This window comes from Cololabis saira, chromosome 14 (genome assembly GCF_033807715.1).
Source record: "Cololabis saira isolate AMF1-May2022 chromosome 14, fColSai1.1, whole genome shotgun sequence".
In the NCBI taxonomy this organism is placed as follows: domain Eukaryota; kingdom Metazoa; phylum Chordata; class Actinopteri; order Beloniformes; family Belonidae; genus Cololabis; species Cololabis saira.
In genome coordinates this window covers 12,774,711-12,798,925 of record NC_084600.1, presented here as the reverse complement: position 1 = coordinate 12,798,925, position 24,215 = coordinate 12,774,711, and the positions used below count along the sequence as shown (strand labels likewise).

General features: G+C 42.2%; 1 protein-coding gene across 1 annotated transcript; it reads left to right on the top strand.

Annotated features, from left to right (window-relative positions):
- The first annotated feature begins 11,568 nt into the window (after window positions 1-11,568).
- On the top strand, window positions 11,569-23,371 carry rab34b (RAB34, member RAS oncogene family b). The gene is made up of 11 exons (XM_061740856.1): window positions 11,569-11,679; window positions 12,022-12,238; window positions 13,287-13,378; window positions 13,974-14,039; window positions 15,217-15,318; window positions 15,745-15,809; window positions 15,935-15,986; window positions 16,069-16,150; window positions 18,227-18,317; window positions 18,408-18,515; window positions 22,969-23,371. Exons 2-11 carry the CDS (start codon window positions 12,191-12,193, stop codon window positions 23,025-23,027), a joined length of 765 nt encoding a protein of 254 aa, XP_061596840.1. The 5' UTR covers window positions 11,569-11,679; window positions 12,022-12,190; the 3' UTR covers window positions 23,028-23,371.
- Window positions 23,372-24,215: the final 844 nt, after the last annotated feature.

Here is a 24,215-nt window from a genome sequence, read left to right as displayed (position 1 = left end):
ACCACTAAGACTTCTCACTCAGAAGAGAAAATGGACGGGAAGGTACCAATTAGTTTCAAGAACATATCCACCGTGATTGAGATTGATTGTCCAGCGAGTAAGAGGACAAAATATGAAATGGCCTCAGCAATAGACAGCACATCTACCACTAAGACCTCTCAGTCAGAAGAGAAAATGGACGGGAAGGTACCAATTAAGTTCAAGAACATATCCACCACTGAGACTTCTCAGTCAGAAGAGAAAATGGACTGGAAAGTAGTGGACACCCAAATGTGTGTCCCTTCTGCTACGACATTTTCATCAGAAAGTAATAGGGCAAAAGAAAAAAATAACTTGAAAATGTCCATTCCCAGTACGGGGACAAAAGATGAAATGGACCAATTAATAGAAAGTCTCTCTAATTTATTTATATCAGCAATAGACAGCACATCTACCACTAAGACTTCTCAGTCAGAAGAGGAAATGGACTGGGAAATTCCCATTGCCACTAACAAAGCCAATTTTATTCATAGCCCACAAAAACCATTCAAAACCAAAACCTCAGACAACTCACTCACAACAAATGCAAACAACAATAGCCAAGTATCCAATGTGTGGCTCATTGGGTCAGGTTACATCAAACATGCAGAGAACGCAGCAAATCATATGTTTGATTGTCCAGCGAGTAAGAGGACAAAATATGAAATGGCCTCAGCAATAGACAGCACATCTACCACTAAGACCTCTCGCTCAAAAGAGAAAATAGACTGGAAGGTACCAATTAGTTTCAAGAACATATCCACCACTAAGACCTCTCGCTCAGAAGAGAAAATGGACGGGAAGGTACCAGTTAGTTTCAAGAACATATCCACCACTAAGACTTCTCAGTCAGAAGACAAAATGGACGGGAAGGTACCAATTAGTTTCAAGGACGTATCCACCGTGATTGAGATTGATTGTCCAGCGAGTAAGAGGACAAAATATGAAATGGCCTCAGCAATAGACAGCACATCCACCACTAAGACCTCTCGCTCAAAAAAGAAAATGGACGGGAAGGTACCAATTAGTTTCAAAAACATATCCACCACTAAGACTTCTCACTCAGAAGACAAAATGGACGGGAAGGTACCAATTAGTTTCAAGGACGTATCCACCGTGATTGAGATTGATTGTCCAGCGAGTAAGAGGACAAAATATGAAATGGCCTCAGCAATAGACAGCACATCTACCACTAAGACCTCTCGCTCTGAAGAGAAAATTAACGGGAAGGTACCAATTAGTTTCAAGAACATATCCACCGTGATTGAGATTGATTGTCCAGCGAGTAAGAGGACAAAATATGAAATGGCCTCAGCAATAGACAGCACATCTACCACTAAGACCTCTCAGTCAGAAGAGAAAATGGACGGGAAGGTACCAATTAATTTCAAGAACATATCCACCACTGAGACTTCTCAGTCAGAAGAGGAAATGGACTGGGAAATTCCCATTGCCACTAACAAAGCCAATTTTATTCATAGCCCACAAAAACCATTCAAAACCAAAACCTCAGCAATAGACAGCACATCTACCACTAAGACCTCTCGCTCTGAAGAGAAAATGGACGGGAAGGTACCAGTTAGTTTCAAGAACATATCCACCGTGATTGAGATTGATTGTCCAGCGAGTAAGAGGACAAAATATGAAATGGCCTCAGCAATAGACAGCACATCCACCACTAAGACCTCTCGCTCAAAAAAGAAAATGGACGGGAAGGTACCAATTAGTTTCAAAAACATATCCACCACTAAGACTTCTCACTCAGAAGACAAAATGGACGGGAAGGTACCAATTAGTTTCAAGAACATATCCACCGTGATTGAGATTGATTGTCCAGCGAGTAAGAGGACAAAATATGAAATGGCCTCAGCAATAGACAGCACATCTACCACTAAGACCTCTCGCTCTGAAGAGAAAATTAACGGGAAGGTACCAATTAGTTTCAAGAACATATCCACCACTAAGACTTCTCAGTCAGAAGAGGAAATGGACTGGGAAATTCCCATTGCCACTAACAAAGCCAATTTTATTCATAGCCCACAAAAACCATTCAAAACCAAAACCTCAGCAATAGACAGCACATCTACCACTAAGACCTCTCGCTCTGAAGAGAAAATTAACGGGAAGGTACCAATTAGTTTCAAGAACATATCCACCGTGATTGAGATTGATTGTCCAGCGAGTAAGAGGACAAAATATGAAATGGCCTCAGCAATAGACAGCACATCTACCACTAAGACCTCTCAGTCAGAAGAGAAAATGGACGGGAAGGTACCAATTAATTTCAAGAACATATCCACCACTGAGACTTCTCAGTCAGAAGAGGAAATGGACTGGGAAATTCCCATTGCCACTAACAAAGCCAATTTTATTCATAGCCCACAAAAACCATTCAAAACCAAAACCTCAGCAATAGACAGCACATCTACCACTAAGACCTCTCGCTCTGAAGAGAAAATTAACGGGAAGGTACCAATTAGTTTCAAGAACATATCCACCGTGATTGAGATTGATTGTCCAGCGAGTAAGAGGACAAAATATGAAATGGCCTCAGCAATAGACAGCACATCCACCACTAAGACCTCTCGCTCAAAAAAGAAAATGGACAGGAAGGTACCAATTAGTTTCAAAAACATATCCACCACTAAGACTTCTCACTCAGAAGACAAAATGGACGGGAAGGTACCAATTAGTTTCAAGAACATATCCACCGTGATTGAGATTGATTGTCCAGCGAGTAAGAGGACAAAATATGAAATGGCCTCAGCAATAGACAGCACATCTACAACTAAGACCTCTCGCTCTGAAGAGAAAATTAACGGGAAGGTACCAATTAGTTTCAAGAACATATCCACCGTGATTGAGATTGATTGTCCAGCGAGTAAGAGGACAAAATATGAAATGGCCTCAGCAATAGACAGCACATCTACCACTAAGACCTCTCAGTCAGAAGAGAAAATGGACGGGAAGGTACCAATTAATTTCAAGAACATATCCACCACTAAGACTTCTCAGTCAGAAGAGGAAATGGACTGGGAAATTCCCATTGCCACTAACAAAGCCAATTTTATTCATAGCCCACAAAAACCATTCAAAACCAAAACCTCAGCAATAGACAGCACATCTACCACTAAGACCTCTCGCTCTGAAGAGAAAATTAACGGGAAGGTACCAATTAGTTTCAAGAACATATCCACCGTGATTGAGATTGATTGTCCAGCGAGTAAGATGACAAAATATGAAATGGCCTCAGCAATAGACAGCACATCTACCACTAAGACCTCTCAGTCAGAAGAGAAAATGGACGGGAAGGTACCAATTAATTTCAAGAACATATCCACCACTAAGACTTCTCAGTCAGAAGAGGAAATGGACTGGGAAATTCCCATTGCCACTAACAAAGCCAATTTTATTCATAGCCCACAAAAACCATTCAAAACCAAAACCTCAGCAATAGACAGCACATCCACCACTAAGACCTCTCGCTCAAAAAAGAAAATGGACAGGAAGGTACCAATTAGTTTCAAAAACCTATCCACCACTAAGACTTCTCACTCAGAAGACAAAATGGACGGGAAGGTACCAATTAGTTTCAAGAACATATCCACCGTGATTGAGATTGATTGTCCAGCGAGTAAGAGGACAAAATATGAAATGGCCTCAGCAATAGACAGCACATCTACCACTAAGACCTCTCAGTCAGAAGAGAAAATGGACGGGAAGGTACCAATTAATTTCAAGAACATATCCACCCCTGAGACTTCTCAGTCAGAAGAGGAAATGGACTGGGAAATTCCCATTGCCACTAACAAAGCCAATTTTATTCATAGCCCACAAAAACCATTCAAAACCAAAACCTCAGACAACTCACTCACAACAAATGCAAACAACAACAGCCAAGTATCCAATATATGGCTCATTGGGTCAGGTTACATCAAACATGCAGAGAACGCAGCAAATCGTATGTTTGGGGAAAACTTTAACCTCAATGCCAAAGTTCAGTGGTTTGGTAAAGAAGGCATGCTGTGGAGTGAGGTCCTTCCTCTTTTTTATGGAAAGCTCTCCACACAGAGTTTGCCAGACATTTTGGTTATCCATTGTGGAGGCCATAATCTTGGACTGATGCCTGCTCAGGAACTCTCAAATGTGATACAGATAGAGTTGATTGCTCTCAATGAAGAATTCCCCCAAATGACTATTGCATATTCCTGCATCAATGAGCGGCAAGTGTGGAGTTGCGGACCCCCACGGGTAGTTAATGAAGACACAAAGTTGGTCAACAAAAAGATGAAAAGGGCTATGTGGTGCCTTGGTGGTGTGCTCATTGATCATCCCCAGATCAAATTCGATGATAAAAGCCTGTACTTACCAGATGGAGTGCACCTCAGTGAAAAAGGAAACAATTATTTTCTGACCAGTATCTATTCTGTCCTCAAGAAGATTCTTGAGGACATGGAACAATTTGTTGATACCCTTCCAACCACTTTCAAGAACGCATCTTCCACTAAGACCTCTCATTCAGAAGACAAAATGGACGGGAAGGTACCAATTAGTTTCAAGAACATATCCACCGTGATTGAGATTGATTGTCCAGCGAGTAAGAGGACAAAATATGAAATGGCCTCAGCAATAGACAGCACATCTACCACTAAGACCTCTCTCTCAGAAGAGAAAATAGACTGGAAAGTAGTGGACACCCCAATGTATGTTCCTTCTGCTACGACATCTTCATCAGAAAGTAATAGGGCAAAGACAAAAATAACTCGAAAATGTCCATTCCCTTGGGGACAAAAGATAAAATGGACCAATTAATAGAAAGTCTCTATAATTTATTTATTTAGAATAGGGACAGTGCATATTAATAAATGTAAATTTAATAAACATTTAAATAAGTAAATACATAAATGTAAATATGCCAGATATAGCCATCAGGCTAATTTTCATCTGCAGTTCCTTGTCAGGTTGATGGCAACAGAATAAAACAAGAAGTCACAATTACAAATGCACAATATATGTGTAACATAGTTGAATAACTTAGTAGTTAAAATCCCGCTAAATGGGGAAACTACTCCACCTGCTGTTCTACATGCCAGCATCAGGCTCCATATTAGCGGGGAATTGTGGGAAATCCTCAGTGTGCTGGAGGATTCCCATGAGGCAGGTAATTCATCTGTATGTTTGGACAAAACGAATTATAAACGTTTTGAAAAGCACTTTAAAGTTAATCTGGGATAGATGTCTGAAAGCTATGTATATTAGACCAACTTTATCACATTTTTTGTTCAGTCAAATATATATTCTGTGCATGCTTATTACTTGTAAAAAAAAACATCTCCAGTAGCTGACAGGTTTTATTGTTGTTTTCCCAGACAGACTGCTGTATGTGCTTTAGTCCACACATACTTGAATTAATGTGCACTGTCTCCTGTACCCCTTTTTCTGTTGCTGCAGGTATGTTGAGTGTCACAATTTCATGTTTTGTGCAAATTCATTATATTTGATAAGCTAAAATAATATATAAAAAACGGTAACAGTTCATGGTAAAAAGATACTACAGTAGGAGTAAATCCCCTGGGACTCGGAGGGGCTGGCCGTAAACCAGTTCAGCAGATGATAAGAGCAGGTCCTCTTTAGGTGCGGTACGGAGCCCCAGCATCACCCAAGGGAGCCTGTCGTCCCAGCCATCATCCCGGAGACTAGCTCTTAGGGCAGCCTTCATGGATCGGTGAAAGCGTTCACAGAGGCCATTGGCTTGCGGGTGATAAGCCGTAGTGCCCTAACTGCTGGGTAACGGAAGTCCAAAGCTCAGAAGTAAACTGGGCCCCCCGATCAGAGGAAAGGTCAGAGGGGACTCCAAACCAGCTGATGAAGGCCCGAGCTACATCAGCTGTAGTTGTCGCAGACAGCGGGACCGCCTCCGGCCACCGAGTAGTCTTGTCCACCATCGTCAGGAGATGAGTGTAGCCCCTGGAGGGTGGAAGGGGCCCAACCAGGTCCAGGTTGACATAGTCGAAACGCCTTTCAGGGACAGTGAACCACTCCAGTGGGGCTCTAACGTGATGGTGGACTTTGGCACGCTGGCATGCCACACAGGTCTTCACCCAACTCGCCACGTCCGTCTTCATACCGTGCCAGACGAACTTTGAGGCCAACAGGCGCTGGGAGGGTTTCCTGCCCGGATGCGACAGGCTATGTACGGCATCAAAAACCTGCTTTCTCCATGCACGCGGAACCACGGGGCGTGGCTGTGCCATAGACACGTCAAACAGCAGCGTTGTGCCATCATCATCGAAAGGGACATCCGCCAACTTGAGGCCGGAAACTGCCGTCCTGTATGCCTTAAGGTCAGGGTCGGAGGCTTGATCTGCAGCTATACGAGCATAATCGATGCCGAGATTGACTGCACCGAGAGCTGCACGAGAGAGGCAGTCAGCCACAGGGTTATCTTTCCCTGCCACATGCCGGATGTCAGTTGTGAACTCTGAAATGAAAGCCAAATGGCGTTGCTGCCTGGCAGACCATGGTTCAGACACTTTTGCCATGGCAAAAATCAGCGGTTTATGGTCCACAAAAACAGTGAATGGGCGGGCCTCAAGCATGAAATGGAAATGCCTGACTGCTAAGTAAAAGCCGAGCAGCTCACGGTCAAAAGTGCTGTACTTTCGCTCACTAGGGCGGAGCTGTTGGCTGAAAAATGCAAGAGGCTGCCAGACCCCCACAACCAACTGTTCAAAAACAGCACCGACGGCATAGTCAGAAGCATCAGTCGTCAAGGCCACGGGAGCCCCAGGCACAGGGTGAGCCAGCATAGTTGCGCCCGCAAGGGCCGTCTTGGTGTCTGAGAAAGCCTCTAGCATGACATCTGACCAGGCGATGATGTGCTTGGGGGGGTCTTTGCCTTGAGGGCCTCATACAGAGGGCGCATCAGATGAGCTGCATGGGGGATAAACCGGTGGTAGAAATTCACCATCCCCAGGAACTCCTGTAGAGCCTTGACCGTGGTAGGGCATGGGAGCTGCTGGATAGCCTCCACCTTGGATGGCAGAGGGATTGCTCTGGCAGAGGTGATGTGGTGGCCGAGAAAATCCATGGAAAGCAGTCCAAACTGGCACTTTGCAGGATTGATGGTCAAACCGTGCTCACGGAGACGACTAAAGAGGAGACGGAGGTGCGACAGGTGCCCGGCCTCGGATGTGCTGGCGACCAGGATGTCATCCAAGTACACAAACATGAATGACAAGTCACGCAGCACGACGTCCATCAATCGTTGGAAGGTCTGTGCAGCATTGTTGAGGCCGAACGGCATCCGCAAAAACTCAAAAAGCCCAAATGGAGTTATAACCGCAGTCTTGGGATGTCCTGTGGGCTGACTGGGACCTGATTGTAGCCCTGTACGAGATCCACCTTAGAAAAAACAGACGCTCCAGCCAGGTGGGCTGAGAAGTCCTGAATGTGGGGTACAGGGTAGCGGTCAGGGGTGGTAGCACCGTTAAGGCGCTGGTAGTCACCATACGGGCGCCAGCCGCCATTGGCCTTGGGAACCAGATGGAGGGGAGAGGCCCAAGGACTGTCGGAACGCCGAATGATGCCAAGCTTCTCCATGGAGGCAAACTCCTCCTTTGCAATGGCAAGCTTGTGTGGATCGAGGCGGCGGGCCCTGGCATACAAAGGCGGACCCTCCGTGGAGATGTGATGCTCCATGCCGTGTTTCGCGGCAGTGGATGAAAAGGTAGGTCTAGTGATGTCAGAGAACTCTAACAGTAGGGGGGAGAAAACGTCAGCTGGTGAGATGGCGCTGGACAGCTTCATTGTGGCCATATCACTGCACTTACATGCCAACGAGCCAAACGTTTTAACATTGATGAGACGGCGGTTCCCCACATCCACCAGGAGGCCGTTGGCGCAAAGAAAATCAGCACCTATGAGGGGAGTGGACACATTGGCCAAAACAAAATCCCAGGTGAAATGCTGGTCAGCAAAACACAACGTCACAGTGCGGGTGCCAAACGTAGGGATAGCAGTACCGTTAGCAGCCTCTAGAGGTAGGCCTTGTTTCGCCTGACGTATATGTAAAACTGATGCCGGCAGCACGCTCACCTGAGCGCCTGTGTCGCAAAAGAACTTGCTGTCCGCCGTAATTTCTCTCAGTGCAAACTGCGCCTCTGCCTGAGCAAACCAAGCGTTAGCATTCTGCTCCCAAAACTCAGGTAATTTGAGAGAAACTGCATTTGTTGCCATGTTGCTGTCTGTCCAGTTAACTCTGGAAACGTCCAAAGAAAATTGGGGTCACCAATGTATCAGTTTGGGAACAAAAGAGCAGAGAAACGCTTTTTGTGAAAAAAACTTTCCAGACACCTCGGGCTGGTGTCGGCTTGTTTATAGCCCCTCAGCTCAGTCGCCTGTTGGCTCCAGGAGGATGTAGCAGGCTCTAGGTAGACGTAGCAGGCTCTAGGTGGACATAGCAGGCTCCAGGTGGATGTAGGAGGCTCAGGCCTGTTGGCTCCAGGTGGATGTAGCAGGCTCCAGGTGGACGTAGCAGGCTCCAGGTGGACGTAGCAGGCTCCAGGTGGACATAGCAGGCTCAGGCCTGTTGGCTCCAGGTGGATGTAGGAGGCTCCAGGTGGACGTAGCAGGCTCCAGGTGGATGTAGCAGGCTCCAGGTGGACGTAGCAGGCTCCAGGTGGACGTAGCAGGCTCCAGGTGGACGTAGCAGGCTCCAGCTGGATGTAGCAGGCTCCAGGTGGACGTAGCAGGCTCCAGGTGGATGTAGCAGGCTCCAGGTAGATCTAGCAGGCACCAGGTGGACGTAGCAGGCTCCAGGTGGACGTAGCAGGCTGGGAAGCACTGGGAAGCACATTTTAGTATTATTTCAGTAGCCATTGTTGGTGTTTCTGTCTTTTATAGAAGCATATTAATTTGCACTTAAATATGGCCAATATTTTGTTCATCTTCGGGGCTGCATGGTTGGTAGATGGTTGGTACAATATAAAAAAGTCACACACGGTATCAAATAAAAAGAAATATAGTGGTTTAGTCACCTGAAATTCTAATCAGTAGGACACTGAACCCATATTGCCTCCATTATCCGTCATCCATACTGCCAATCCCAAACCTGGAATAATGGGGAGGATTGTGTCAGGAAGGGCATGTGACACATGTATCATGTCGCAACTTAAAGAAAAGTTTCCTGGCGCCATGGCCGAAACCGAACAGGAAGTCGACCATTTTGAACATTTTGAATTAATCGTGTAATTTTGGCGCAATTTATGCCATTCCTTCGGCAGTCAATACGGCCCGAACCGTAACGTGCACCCAGGTGTGTTATACATCAAAATGTGCGTCTCCATCCTGCGACGACGCGCATTACTTTTCTCGTTCAAAATCGTTACCGTGGCGACGCTAGACACCAAAAAGCCCGCCCCCCCATCATCTGATTGGTTCATATGTGATAGGAACTATCACACTTTCTGCCATAACTTTTGAATGGTTTCACATACAGAGTCGTGGGTGGTGTCATCTGACTCGGTTTTGAGTCCTTGAACATAATTGGTGCAAATTAGCCCCACCCCTTCTTCTGATTGGTCGATATTTGATAGTTCCTACTGCCATAACTTTTGAACGGGTTGTGATAAAGACATGTGGGTGGTGTCATCGGACTCGGTATTGAGTACTTGACCTTCATTTGCATGAATTAGCCAATTAATCAATTAATTGTTCTGATTGGTCGATATGTGATTGTTGCTATTTTCTGCCATAACTTTTGAATGGTTTGACATAAAGAGTCTTGGGTGGTGTCATCATACTCGGTTTTGAGTTCTTGAACATAATTGGTACAAATTAGCCTAAATCAGCTTGTGGCTGGTGTCATCCGCTAAATGTCCAGGTCTGAAGACATCTACATGCATGCAAGCACTTCCACTGCAGCACGGGTGCGAGGGCCCGTTCATCGCTGCTTGCAGCTTTAATTATTGTTGTTGTTGCTACCATATCAACCATCCAACTTAAAGGGGACCTATTATGAAAAACAGGTTTTTTCTTGCTTTAACATATATAAAGTGGTCTCCCCTCAGCCTGGCAACTCAGAGAAGGAGGAAAGCAGCCAAATTCTGCAGTGTCTGTACAGCCACCCGGATGAGCCGTCCAGTGTCATGTGACTTCCACGAGCCGTTCAGATTCTGCTCGTGTCGTGACGTCACGACGGGAGTGATGCGTGAAACCACGGCCACAACTAACTCCGCCGGCCGTAGCTTCCGCCATTTTTTCGTAGCGGTGTATCGCGTCATTCGCGTCATCGCGTCATCGCGTCAGGCAGCCAATCAGCCCAGTGCCTTATTATCATAGCCGCCCGCCCACTCAGAATCCTGCATAGAGGAGAAGGTTAGAAACGGGGAAGATAAAGACATTTCTCAGAGGCTGAATTTCTAATTTATTTAGCAAAAACAATCAAAGGCTTGTTTTTAAGACATTCAAGGCCTGTTTAAAATAGGTATAAGATGTCATAATAGGTCCCCTTTAAATTTAAACAATGTTAATTTTAGTACTCAGTCGTAACTCTAGTTGAACTTTACTTTATTCTGCCGGTGCACTGTGACTTTTTTTTTCTCTCCTATTCACTTTTTCATATACGTATTTTTTAATGTAAAGCAGCTTGATTTGCCTTGTTGCTGAAATGAGCTATATAAATAAACTTGCTTTGCCTTGCCTTGCCTTGCCCTACCTTACATGCAGCCGGTTCCAGATTGTCTGGGCAGAGAGCTCCTGCAAACTTGACTGCAAATCTGTAGAAGACAGCCTACGCAGTGGTCTTTAATTCCGGTCCTCGTGGGCCGGTATCCTGCATGTTTTAGGTGATGCAAATAACTGTGTTATTATCAGACTTGTGCAGACTTTGATAATATGCTGATGGCGACCATGAATTAGAATCAGGTGTGGTAAAGCACAGAAACATCTAAAACGTGCAGGACACCAGCCCACCAGGGACCGGAATTGAAGACCACTAGCTTACGGTACCTAAGTGCTACAGGGTGAGGAAGCGTTCTTCTTGGCATCAACTGGGGGTATCAGAGGCTCAAAACAGTTGTTGGGCATTGGCAGAGAAAATTTGGCAAATCTTTTTATGGGCACAACCCACATACTCAGCTTTACTTCTCATTCCAGAAATGTATATTCCTTACAAATATGTTACTATTTAAAAAGGGAAATGAACAGATTTTCTAACGATATATGTACTTATTGCCAAGAAGAATTATTACAACAAATAAATAATCTATCAAACACAAATGACCTTTTTGTTTTTTATATATATATATATATATATATATATATATATATATATATATATATATATATATGTGTGTGTGTGTGTGTGTGTGTGTGTGTGTGTGTGTGTGTGTGTGTGTGTGTGTGTGTGTGTGTATACTTACACATGGGATTTCAATTATGTTGTGGACATGCTCGCAGCCGCAAGGGAGTGCTATTTTACGGGTTACTTGGTTCTTCACGCTAATTCAAGCAATTACAGTCTGGGACTTTTCTCTCTGTGTGAATCTGAGTCTGTGGACACTGACTTCTTTGCTGTGAACCTACTTTTGTTTCGTTGTCAAACTTTGGATATCACATTTGCCAAATCCATCAATACCCCACTTCTTTCATCTGTTCCAGGTAACATGACTCTACTTAAGCTCTTTTGTAAGTGTGCTTTCTAATGATGAAAAGGTCCTTTTGTGCTTGACCTGTTAGATTTTAGTCCTGTTTTTTACAATTCCCGCTCATCCCAAGAAAAAACGTGGCCATGGAGGAAGCGTTGTAATGTTTTTGAACAATACTATAGTGAATGTTAGTTTTATTTAAAGCTTGTAAGCAATTCTTAGAATCACTTTAAACAATTTCTTTTTGACAGATTGAAAAGCAGCATTTTATTTTTATAATTTAATCTAATTTAACAATGTAATGATGAATGTAATGTCCAAGATTTTAACTGCTGGGTTTTTTGGTCTTTTTCAGGCGATCTTGGAAGACATTCATTGTGCTCCTCCTTGCTTTTTGTGTGATATACATGAGGATGAAAAAGAGTCTCTGTCATCTTAAATGAATAGGAATTTTCTTTTGGAGTGAAAGTGGCAATTTGAATGTTTGAGTGCATGCCTGAGTGGTACTAAACAACTGCAGCACCATGTTGCCACCGGTGAAGAAGGATCGGATCATTACTCAGCTCCCAAAGGTTAATACATGCTCACATACACATGCTCCTTAGGACCAGCCAAATGTCCTGACTTTGTTGTCCTTAAATTCAAACTCGCTAATTTAGCTTGTTTTGGATAAATATAATCAAATATATTATCAGAAAAATTGCAAAGAAGGAATAAAAGAGAGCTCTGTGATGGGCTGGCAAGCTGTCCAGGGTGTCCCCTGCCTTCCACCTGGTGACAGCGGGGATAAGCTCCAGCAGACCCTCACACCCTGGATAGGATTGAAGCTGGGTTTGATCATGGATGGATAGATTATCAGATAGACTTTCTGTCTGATCTTCAGAACAGAGGACACAAAATTAAACCTTTTTGGCTTAACCTCTTAAGACCTGGTGATTTTTTTCTGGTTACTTTGGGCCCCCATTAAGAAATGAATTATTGTGAAAGAGACAACAAAACGTTTGATGCCCACATAAGTGGACGCCAGGTATTACGAGGTCAAATAAATGGTCTTCTGTTTAGCTTGAGAACCTCATCCCATCTTTGAAACATGGTAGTGGTAGTGCCATAATTTGTTCTTGCTTTGCTGCATCTCAGTCGAGACGATTTGCTGCAAACAATCGAACAATGATTCTGGCTCACACCGACAAATTCTAACAGATGTTGTGGCATCTTTCATAATATCATTTAAAAATGAAATGGGGTATGCAGCTAGACAGCAACCACAATATTTTTTACTAAGTAGTAGTAACAGAAAAAAGCAAATTAATGTATTTGATTTGTATCCTTACTTCTAGCTATTGTAATCGTCTGACATGAGCAGCTCATGTGAGGAAACCCTCCAATGAAAATGTGTCTATATATTTAGAACACTAAAAGCTTAACGAACTTTCCAGCACAGCTGTAGCCGTAAAAGTACACAAACACACTCTGTAACAAACAACGTGCTGTTGGTTGTAAAGCTTCTAAATGGAGCTTCGGTCATTCTGCTTTTAAGCAAATAAAAATACATGCGATGTGATGTCTTTTCTCTTTTATTTCCTGACTTTTTGTCATTTTTTCTTTTTTCTTTTTTTATAGTGTTTTAGTCCAAATGCAGCACTGCACACCAAAGAAGACTTCCATCCGCAGATGAAGGCCGCGTGCCAGGTACAGAAGACGGACGCGGTGAAGTAAGTTCAGATCACACTAGGCGTACTAACAGAAAACTCCCTGCCCTCCATTTGCACACTGAGATATGTGTTCAAACTAAATGAATTAGTTCTGGCAGGGACCTTAAAGTCACACTGTGTCTACTGGGTCAGATGATATCCATCTTCCAAAGCCACCACAGCTGACCACATTATTCTGGTAGTCTATTTAAAGATAACGTTGGGGATAGTTTTGCAAATAACACGACAAACAACAGAACCAGCATCTTGGTCGGTTTCTGGCAAACATGTACGGTAGCTAAAAAACTGCTCCCAGTAGTTTCCGTGAGGGTATAGTAAATTCCTTAAGCATGTCTCATCTCAGTCAAGCTAATGAGATCATTTCAGCCATGGATGAGTACATCTGCTGCTGTGCAGAAGAACAATGCACGTGGTTTGGACACGGGCAAGTCAGGCCAACAAGCAGAATTTAAAATTCACAAGAATATACAAAAAAAAGGCAGAAAATGTAACCAGTTAAGTATTTGTTTATTGTGCATGCATTTTATAAACCCTGCTGCTGCCAAGACGTGGTTGGATGGAGTCACGACTAACAGTTTTGGCCTTCTGTTGCCAGCTTCAATATTGCCAAGGTCATCGTGGTGGGCGATGTTGCAGTTGGGAAAACCTGTCTGATCAGCAGGTGAGACGCACACACACAATTGGCAGTATTAGAATCCTCAACATGCTTTTACTTACCAATAACAACCAACCAAAGTTGTAGATGTTTTTTTTTAAGAAGTGCTTCGTCGAAAACCGTCTGTGCCGCAGAATTTGGTCCCTACAAATGAACCAAAGTGATTTCAACTGTGTACGTGTACAGAAAGTGCGTAAACAGGACTGTTTGTACAGGAATGTCCATCCGGTCACTATTATCCTGTTATAAATTCAAGTCAGCTACTGATGTCCCACAATAGATACAAAAGTAGAGTCTTTTGTGGCCTTTACTTCCCTGGAACTGGATCAGCATTTATATATTTGTGAAACAAATAGGAAAATGTGAAAAGCAGAGGAATGAACTCTCTCCGCTCTACAGGTTCAAAATAGCAATTTATTTGGATGTAGGTTCAAGCCTGTTGCTTCCCAGAGCCCCCTGCACAGGGGGAGGACAGGCTGCTGAGTAAAGGGTTAATTACCACCACAGCTAAACTTTGAGCAATTTTGGTGCAAACACATATTCATTTTTTTTCTCAGAACTGCTTTGATTCACATAGTTTTGACTCCCTAACGAAATGTTATAGTCGATCTATTTATGGACCTAAGGCTGTTTTAACTCTGGACTGTTCCTTTGAGAGTTTAAGTAAGTTTGAATCAGTCACTTTAAAGATTGTTCAGTTTCAGAGTCAAAAGTAATTTGATTATATAAACTATATAGACGTATTCATGCATTCATTTTCAGTAAGTTGGATTATTGCAATGGCATCTTTACAGGCCTTAACAAGAAATCAATCAGGCAGCTGCAGCTGATCCAGAACGCTGAGAGTCCTTACAAACACCAGGAAACTGGACCATATTACACCGGTCATGAAATCACTACACTGGCTTCCAGTGAGTCAAAGGATAGAGTTTAAAATCTTACTGCTGGTCTACAAAGACCTGAATGGTCAAATGAAGCTATATATATATATATATATATATATATATATATATATATATATATATACATATATATATATATATATATATATATATATATATATATATATATATATATATATATATATATATATATATATATATATACATTTATCTCCTGTTTGTAGCAGTGACCATTTAGTTAGTGACCCTTTTCTCTTTGCATTTCTCTCTCTTCCCATAAGGTTCTGTAAAGGTGCATTCGATAAAAACTACAAAGCAACCATTGGAGTGGATTTTGAGATGGAGCGTTTCGAGGTTCTTGGTGTTCCCTTCAGTTTACAGCTGTAAGTATATCCTTACGTCTCCACTCTGACTCTGCAGGTTCAGTATGGGGTTAACCGGTTGCTCCGGTCTGGTCAATACAACACGAGAGTGATCAGAACACACTTCATAATCATTTGGAGTCTGTATCACAGCTGAGAAATTATTTTCTCTTATTTTTCAGTGTTGATCGGGACTCATAAGTGTGTCATCTGCTATATTTTCTGACACCATCATCATATCATATTTACCACGACCAGAATAAATGTAATGATGAAATAGTATCTGTGCAGCCAGTCTGTCTGTAGCTTCTTCTTCTTCTTTGAATAACACTGATACTAATGATCAATATGAATGTTAGCTTTTCAACACCAAGTCTCCTTAATCCAGCATCTTTCCTCCCATCGCCTCCAACAATATAAGTCTGAGTGGGGTCTGATCTGTTTCAGGTGGGATACAGCAGGACAGGAACGGTTCAAGTGCATCGCTTCCACATACTACAGAGGAGCACAAGGTACATTTGTCTTAACCTCTGCGCCGTGTTTCTTTTTCTTTGCACACCTTTGACCAGTGACTGATTCACACACCTTGTTTGATTTTTAATGTCTCTTCAAACTGCATCTCTTTATGGATCCCCAGCCATCATAGTGGTGTTTGATTTAAGCAGCGCCAACTCATTAATACATGCGAGGTACGTCACGGCCTGATATTTTCCAACTGTTATGTCTTTGCAAAGCTCTTTTAAGTGTCATGTGTCTGTGTTGTGTGTGCAGACAGTGGCTGGAGGATGCTATGAAGGAAAATGACCCGTCCAGTGTTTTGCTGTTCCTCGTTGGTACCAAGAAGGACCTAAGTGTGGGTGAAATTCAGGAAATATTACTTTAAATGGAGATTAGAATTGGGATGTTGAATAGGCTGACCATATTTTGATTTTCAAAAAAGAGGACACTCGGCCCGGCCACGAGATAGCCTACTTAAATGATACTCGCAGTTTACTCAAATATTCCTTATCATTTTAATATATTTAAAGTTTATATGTATGGATAGAATATTCAGTTATATTACAAAATAATATCTCTCAAAGACGGAAATTCAGATAGGCTTCTCAGAAGTTACTCAACTTTTTTATTATGTCTAAAATAATAACAGTTACAGTCAGTACTCAAATTGTAGAAAAACATCAGGGGGTATGGTGGATTTGATCATATGGGGACAGATAATTTGTGCTGATTACAAATATAATATAATATATTACAAATAATAGCACTGACCAAAACACCTGCAGAAATACTGCAGGAATGACATAGCAGCAGTTAAATGCAGCCTTCTGTAAGCTTTAAATACACGTATACACACACAAGGAAAACCGGACATTATCATCAATTTATAAAACCCCCCCGGACGCCCCGGACAGGACGTAAAAAGTGGACATGTCCGGGGAAAAGAGGACGTTTGGTCAGCCTAATGTTGAATCTATTCACTGACTGTGGAAATTTTGTACAATAGTTATGGGATTTGGACCATTAACTCTGAAAAATGGACTTTCTGATATTTTATAACCACGATTACACACAAAAATAGAAGTTAATAAAATAAATGATCATACATAATACAGTGAAAATTACAGTTGTGGCCACAATAGCCATCATCATTGTCTTGATGTGGCTGAACAACAGGTTAAGCTTTAGTGAGACATCTAGGAGTTAAATATTTTACTTTACATGTTTTCACTTTGGCAGTCGCAGGACCAAATAATGTCAAGAATCAAAATATACACACTATATATTTGATATGATGGCAGATGACACAAATAAAGAAGGACATTTAAACATAAATAACCCTTAGTGTTACCCTTTGCATGTTCTCTCCGTGCTTGCGTGGGTTCTCTCCGGGTACTCCGGTTTCCTCCCACAGTCCAAAAACATGCATGCTAGGTTAATTGATGATTCTAAATTGCCCGTAGGTGTGAGCGTGAGTGTGCATGGTTTGTGTGTTTATATGTGGCCCTGTGATGGACTGGTGACCTGTCCAGGGGAACCCCTGCCTCTCACCTGTAATGAGCTGGGATAGGCTCCAGCAGACCCCCGTGACCCTGCAAAGGATAAAGCGGGTATAGACGATGGATGGATGGATGGAACTAGGGTTGCCACCTTTCAGAAATAGAAATAAGGGACGCCCTGATTTCAGCAGCGCAGGAGCCAAAAAAAAAGCCCTAAAACTTCTAAACTGAATAAAAATGTGTTTATTTTATATGAAAAACAAAATGCTTTGATTTAAAGTTTAAAGTGCTTTAATAGCATTGAACTTTCATGACTGTAGAGACAGACAACCATATAGCAACTGAAATAGCCTCCTATGCTACGTATGTCCACCTCAGCCAGGATGTATAATATAGCTACAGGTGAATAATATGGTGTAAAAGTTAATTTATTTCAATAATTCAACTAGAATATGGTGTAAAAGTAAATTTATTTCAATAATTCAACTAGAATATGGTGTAAAAATTAATGAAAATACGGGACAAATCGCGTCCCGTATTAGTTCAATACGGGACGCAACATTTTTTTCTCAAATAAAGGACAATTCCGTATTTTACGGGACGGGTGGCAACCCTAGATGGAACCCTTAGTGTTTCATGGATGTTCTGGAAAATGGCTTGTTTGTGAGGCTTAGAAATGATCACAGAAATGCTTATTTTTAGAGTTCATCTTTGGGATTTTGTGAGTTCTAAATTAACTTTTAGTATAATCTGAAGAAAATCGATGATATAAAGTGGTGCCCTTGGTTAAATCAGTACATAAAAAAATGAATGATTCTTCTGATCAAGTCACTGATTAACTGAGCACTCTAGTTACCTCTTACTCTGTATTTTATGTGAAATCTGATCAACTCTGTAATTGCTCATCTCTGTCTCTGCATTTCACTCCACAGTCTCCTGAACAGTTGGCTCATATTGAGCAGGAAGCCATCAGACTCTCCGAGGAAATCAAGGCAGAGTACTGGGCTGTGTCTGCAAAGTCAGGTGGGAGAAAAACACACACACAACAACTCCTGTTAGTTTGTTTTGATCCTCATTTTTCCTAAGGAAACCCTGCTCTCTTTGTCCTTTCAGGAGATGGTGTCCGGGAGTTTTTCTTACGAGTGGCTTCTTTGACTTTCGAGGCTAATGTTTTAGCCGAGCTGGAGAAGAGCGGGTCCCGGCAGGTCAAAGACATTATCCGTAAGTCACGTCACCCAGAAGTCAGTCTTTCACTAGTTGCCAGCCTTTTCTGCTTGTTCTGAAGAATCAAAGATGCCCTTGTATTTTTTTTTTTTAAATCTTAAGGATCATATCATACTTTTTCTCCGCTGCCTTGCTGTCATCACATGTCAGTGGACCAGCTAAGACCCGAGGGAGGAATGTAAATCACATCACATGCAGGCTCATGTGTGCACATTTGTGTTTGACTCCAGTATACCGCTATTTGGAGGTGAAACTAAAGGAGAAGCTCGACCTCAAGTCAAAATGTGCAACAAATGTGTTCCACAAAAGAAGAATAAAAAAATAGATCAAGGTCAGAGGTCGCTGCTGTCAGGTGGCACCTTTTTTGTTCAATCCAACTGTGGAGTTGACCGTTGCAACAGCTGGATACCGTAGATGACCAAATAGTCGCCCGCGCGCAAATACGCGCCTGTGCTCTAATAGCCGCCGGGGTCCGAGCCCATTTGGCATAATAAACGCCGGTTCAATTAAACGCCCGGGCGACTACCGGTAATAACCTGGTAATAACACTGTATTTGCATTGTATTGTGTACAGTATCGTTCATACTGCTCTGATCAGCTCTGATCAGCTCCAGTTCATCAGTTATGGGGATTCTTTATTATTTATAATTTTATTTTTTTAATTATTAAAACCCCAAAATATCTGTACCGTTTCTGATTGGGTGTGTGCACTGCGAATCATTTTTAGACACAACAAAGAACGCATACCGCAAAAGTTGTGTCTCGGTGGAGGAACCCGGCGTCCCAGCAAAATGAGAAGAGAAAAAAGAGGTTTTCTGAAGAGCAGACAGCGCACACACTAAAGGCTGATTTATGGTTCCGCGTTACACCAACGCAGAGCCTACGGCGTAGGGTACGCGGCGACCCGCACCGTACGTGGAAATGCGTTCTTTTTTTTGCTATTAATTAATTGATTTGTAATGTGAATTTGCTAAACTTAAACTACAAATAATAGTTTTTGACGTAACATCAGAGATTGTACATGCTCTCTGTGAAAGGATGAGTCAAATCGGGTCGCAGATGCTTCAACTGTGATTCCTTCACGAGGAGTGACCAGGATTTCAAACACGCTTGATTTTCTTGCGACCTCACGATTCGTGATCGGGAGCTCGTCGTGAGGTGTTGTGTTGTGTACAGTGTGTACAATTTTAGTTCCAGTGGTACTATGGTGATCTCATATGTTCTTTGTAAGTAATGGTCTGGTGCTGCTCATTGCAAAAATAAATTGTAGCCTGGTGCAAATACCCGCCTGGTTCTTATAAACGCCTGGGGTCCAAGTGGATTTAGCATATTAAACGCCCGGGCTACTAAATGGTCATCTACGATAATTGAACATCGGGATGTGCGACATGTGGCGACTGTTTCAATGAATGAAACAAACATAAATAAGAAGAAATGATGATTGAAAGACGTTAAACCGTTTAACAAATTTAGTCAGTGCAGGCTACGAGAGTGTTTAAAAAACAAACCGTGGCCTTTATTTTCATCGTAGATTCATTTACCGATAACGTTTATTATGGAGACATCTTAAATACAATAAATCACCCTATTAGGCCAGAGTGAAACATGAAATATGGCAGTAGGACTTTTTTATTTACCCACTTCAAACTGTAGCCTACACTTTGAAATGACAATTTTATAACAATAGGAAAAAAAGTGTTAACGTCCTTGAAGCTGCTGAAGCCGAAACACTCAACAGCAACACGTGGTCAATCAATCCATCAAACTTTATTTATAAAGCACTTTTCATACATATATGTAGCACAAATTGCTTTACATGTTTAAAAATTGTCCATCCATCCATTAGCTTTATCCTTTGCAGGGTCACGGGGGTCCCAGCTATTTTCAGGCTAGAGGCAGGGGTTACACCCTGGACAGGTCGCCAGTCCATCACAGGGCCACATATACAGACAAACAACCAGACACACTCACACTCACACCTACGGGCAATTTAGAATCATAAATTAACCTACTACGCATGTTTTTGGACTGTGGGAGAAAACCAGAGTACCCGGAGAAAACCCACGCAAGCACGGGGAGAACATGCAAACTCCACACAGAAAGACCCTGCTGGGCCTGGGAGTCGAACCGGGGACCTTCTTGCTGTGAGGCAACAGTGCTAACCACTAAGCCACCGTGCTTCCTGTTTAAAAATTGTACAATTTAAAAAGTAAAAACAGGGCCCAAACCCCCCCACATACACACAACAGACTTAATTAAAATGTACTGTAGTTTCAAAAAAAATTAAATAAGGAGGCATGATGCATGAAACAAAGTAGTGCAACTTCTTTTTCAGTCCTAGTGATGACAGGGAAGAACCCCAGAAGGTTTCTCCATCGTGTTACTGCAATGTTGTGGAATGAAGGAGTCTGTGAGTGTATGCAGCCAGAAAATAGGTCATGTGACATCAGCAGCCATGTCATGTGATTATGGGCCAGTAGCTATGTCATGTGACAAGAAATATGTCAGATTGTCCTGATACAAACTTAATAATTCTCAGAATATTCTCAGAATAATTACACAGCAGACTAGTTTTGCATTTTTGCCACATTCAAACCAGAAGAGTAGCCTATGAGCGGGGAGGTAGGGATGCTGCTGCATCGATCTGTTCATGTCCAGTTGGTAGAAAGACCTCAAATTCATGGGTGATAATTTGATGTTTCATACCACTATCATCTCTCCAAGACTGTAACTCTGAAAAAGACAGACTTTGTTGCCAGTTTCTATCCAGCAAAGAGGAACCTGACACTCATTTGACATTAACAGCGGTAATTAGAAAGAAAATAAGCTACAACCATAACGAAACAACCTTAGCTTGTTTGGTTTGAAGGATTTATTGAGATCCAGAAGCATTAAAATATCCAGACAAAATTTAAAAAACATGATTTAACTAAAAACATATGCATGCGATCATGCCACATTACAGAATTCGTCAAATAAAGTACATCCTTAGTACTTTCATGGAAATTAAGTGAGTGAGTAGCAGCCAGGTGCTGCTAATCTAATATAGTTGATAACGTTTTAAAGTCGATTATTCTCTAGTGAAAATGCTCATTTGTGATTGGAAAGCTTTCAGAAGAGTCGTTAATCTGCCTTGACGTGGATGTTCCAGCAAGTTCACCACAAGGTCAGATGGAGAAGTCATCAAAAACAACCAGCCAGAGAACCTGGGTACTTTCCAGCCACTGAGTTATCCATGAACTCCTCTGTATACCAGAGCACGCGAGAGTTACATCTGCTGACATCTGCCAGACGGCTGAAGGGCGGCAGAAACTAAGCCATGAAACCGTGATGATGATTCAAAGCACACCAGAGAGCCTATGCAAAACAAAACAAAGAATCCAGGTCCCAGTCAAGTCATCAACCTGTATGAAATGTTCTGGTACAACTCAGAGAGCCGTACACGTCAATGTCTGCAACACGTGGGTCATTCAAAAAGGAGCACATGGACATTTTAGACAATGTTAATGAGATCACGGGGAAATCCCTGGACACGCTTGCAGAACGTGTGAGGTATTGTGGGACTCCAGTGTGATGTTTCACAGAGACTTGGCTGGACGAATATATTCTGGGGTTCAACATTTTTATGTATCATTACTGTTCAGGAGCAATTACCGTATTTTCTGGACTATAAGCCGCTACTTTTTTCATAGGTTTTCAACCGTGCAGCTTATACAAAGGTGCAGCTATTCTGTGGATTTTTCTTCCACCGCTCGGGCCGCTCTAACTGGAATTAGAATCAAAACTAAGACAAAATAAATGCAAAGAAGAATACGCTACTTCTTCTTTAGCAGATAGAAGTAGGTAGAAGCAGATTTCAAACAGATAAATAGATAAATAAATACTGGTTATTTTCTCTTGGTTCTGTCGATTTTAATCAGCAAAGTTACTGCCGTGTTAAAAGACACTGTTAGGAAAGGATCTATTTAGGTACAAACATGTACATCATTTACAGTTCAAAATGGTTCTGTACATGCAGTAAATATCTAATCTAACAACATAAATATCTGCGGCTTGCGTATCTTTTTTTTTTTAAATAGAGCGGATGCGGCTTGTATGCAGGTGCGGCTTATAGTCCAGAAAATACGTTACATTACAGTTTTGTCCGTTTAACTTTTTGTAGACCCTCTTTTGTTTCTTCCCGCATTTTTGGTTAAGCGTCCCCTTTAAACTCTAAAGTGACACATCTTTTCACTTCAAAACCTGGAAAAGACTATATATGCTATGTCCTTATACATAAAACCTATGACATAAAAGTGAATCTACTTTCATTTTCATGTGACTGTATCGGGTCTGTCGTGGGGATATCCTATGTGTTTCCTAGACGACAGCTGTTACAGCCTCCCATGATCTCTGAGCAGTATACAGAATGCTGTAAATGTGTCATCTGTATTCTTTCTGTTGCACACAGGTATTACAGAGAGGACACAAGGCGATCACAATCGGAAGAGGAAGTCGAACTGTTGCTGAGCCCGAACAAATGACTGCCTGGATTGACTGATGTACCTGCAGAGCCACACAAAATGGACAACTCAACCTGAAGATTCAGCAGAAACAAGGACCCTGCAGCAGAATGTGGACATCGAGAATAGAGCAACGTCAGGTGATGAGGCTGTAGTGGTAGCAGGAAGAAAATGCTCTGAGTAATCCCTTATACCAAAGCTACAATATAACTAATTCCTTCTAAGTTGTCTGTAAACGAGTCTGTCAGCAGAGGGACTTGAATACTGTCTACTCAGGAATCCTTAGTCATGACCAGGCGTACAACAAGTGAGGCTTTGTGATATTCTTGGTTATATAAAAATGTATTAAAAAAGGAAAACTGTTCTCTACATTCCTGACTTCATTCGGTTGATGACTTCATAACGGCCATTTGTGTGAAGCAACGTTTTCCCCCCGCTATGGTTTGACTTCCCACAATCAGAACCACTGCTTTTCTTTTGGTTTCCTTCCTGGCCTCCCGTCATGTGTCTCGTTCCTGCTAATTTGATGCATACGCCGGCTCCAGTGACCACCGTCATGCCCATAATGCAACTCTCTTCCGACACAAGGGTTCACATGATCTTGAAAATTGAGCCATTGTTTGCAGGAATGAAAACGGGCGGCCAGTTACATGTACGTGGAGCTGACTCCCTTCTGAGTCAGGCAGGAGGAGGAGAGGAGAGGAATGCCTTCATGAGTCCAAGTTTTGGCTCACGTCTCAAATTGAGAGCACAGACCCCTCTTGAAAAAGCATCTCGAACTATTCACTTTTTGTACACTTGGTAATTGGATTTTCCCCTATTAATCCATCACTCGGTAACCCATAATGACCATCTGAAAACATGTCATCAGAAATGTTTGCAAAATCGGAAACTAAAATGCAATTTATCTCTCGTAATGTAATATAAAGAAGGCCTGCTGGCACATATCAGTCTCTCTGGCAGTGGTGGACAGTAACAGAGTAAATTTACTTGAGTGCTGTACTTAAGTACATATCCAGAGGATTTGTACTTTACTTGAGTATTAGATTTCTTTGGTACTTATTACTCTTACTTGAATACATTTCCAAGACAAATATTTTTACTTTTACTCGAGTAAATTTCTAGGAAGGCTGAAAAGTACTCGTTACTTTCAGGTCTGCTCTTTTTTCTTCTTCCCTAAATCCTATTGGACACA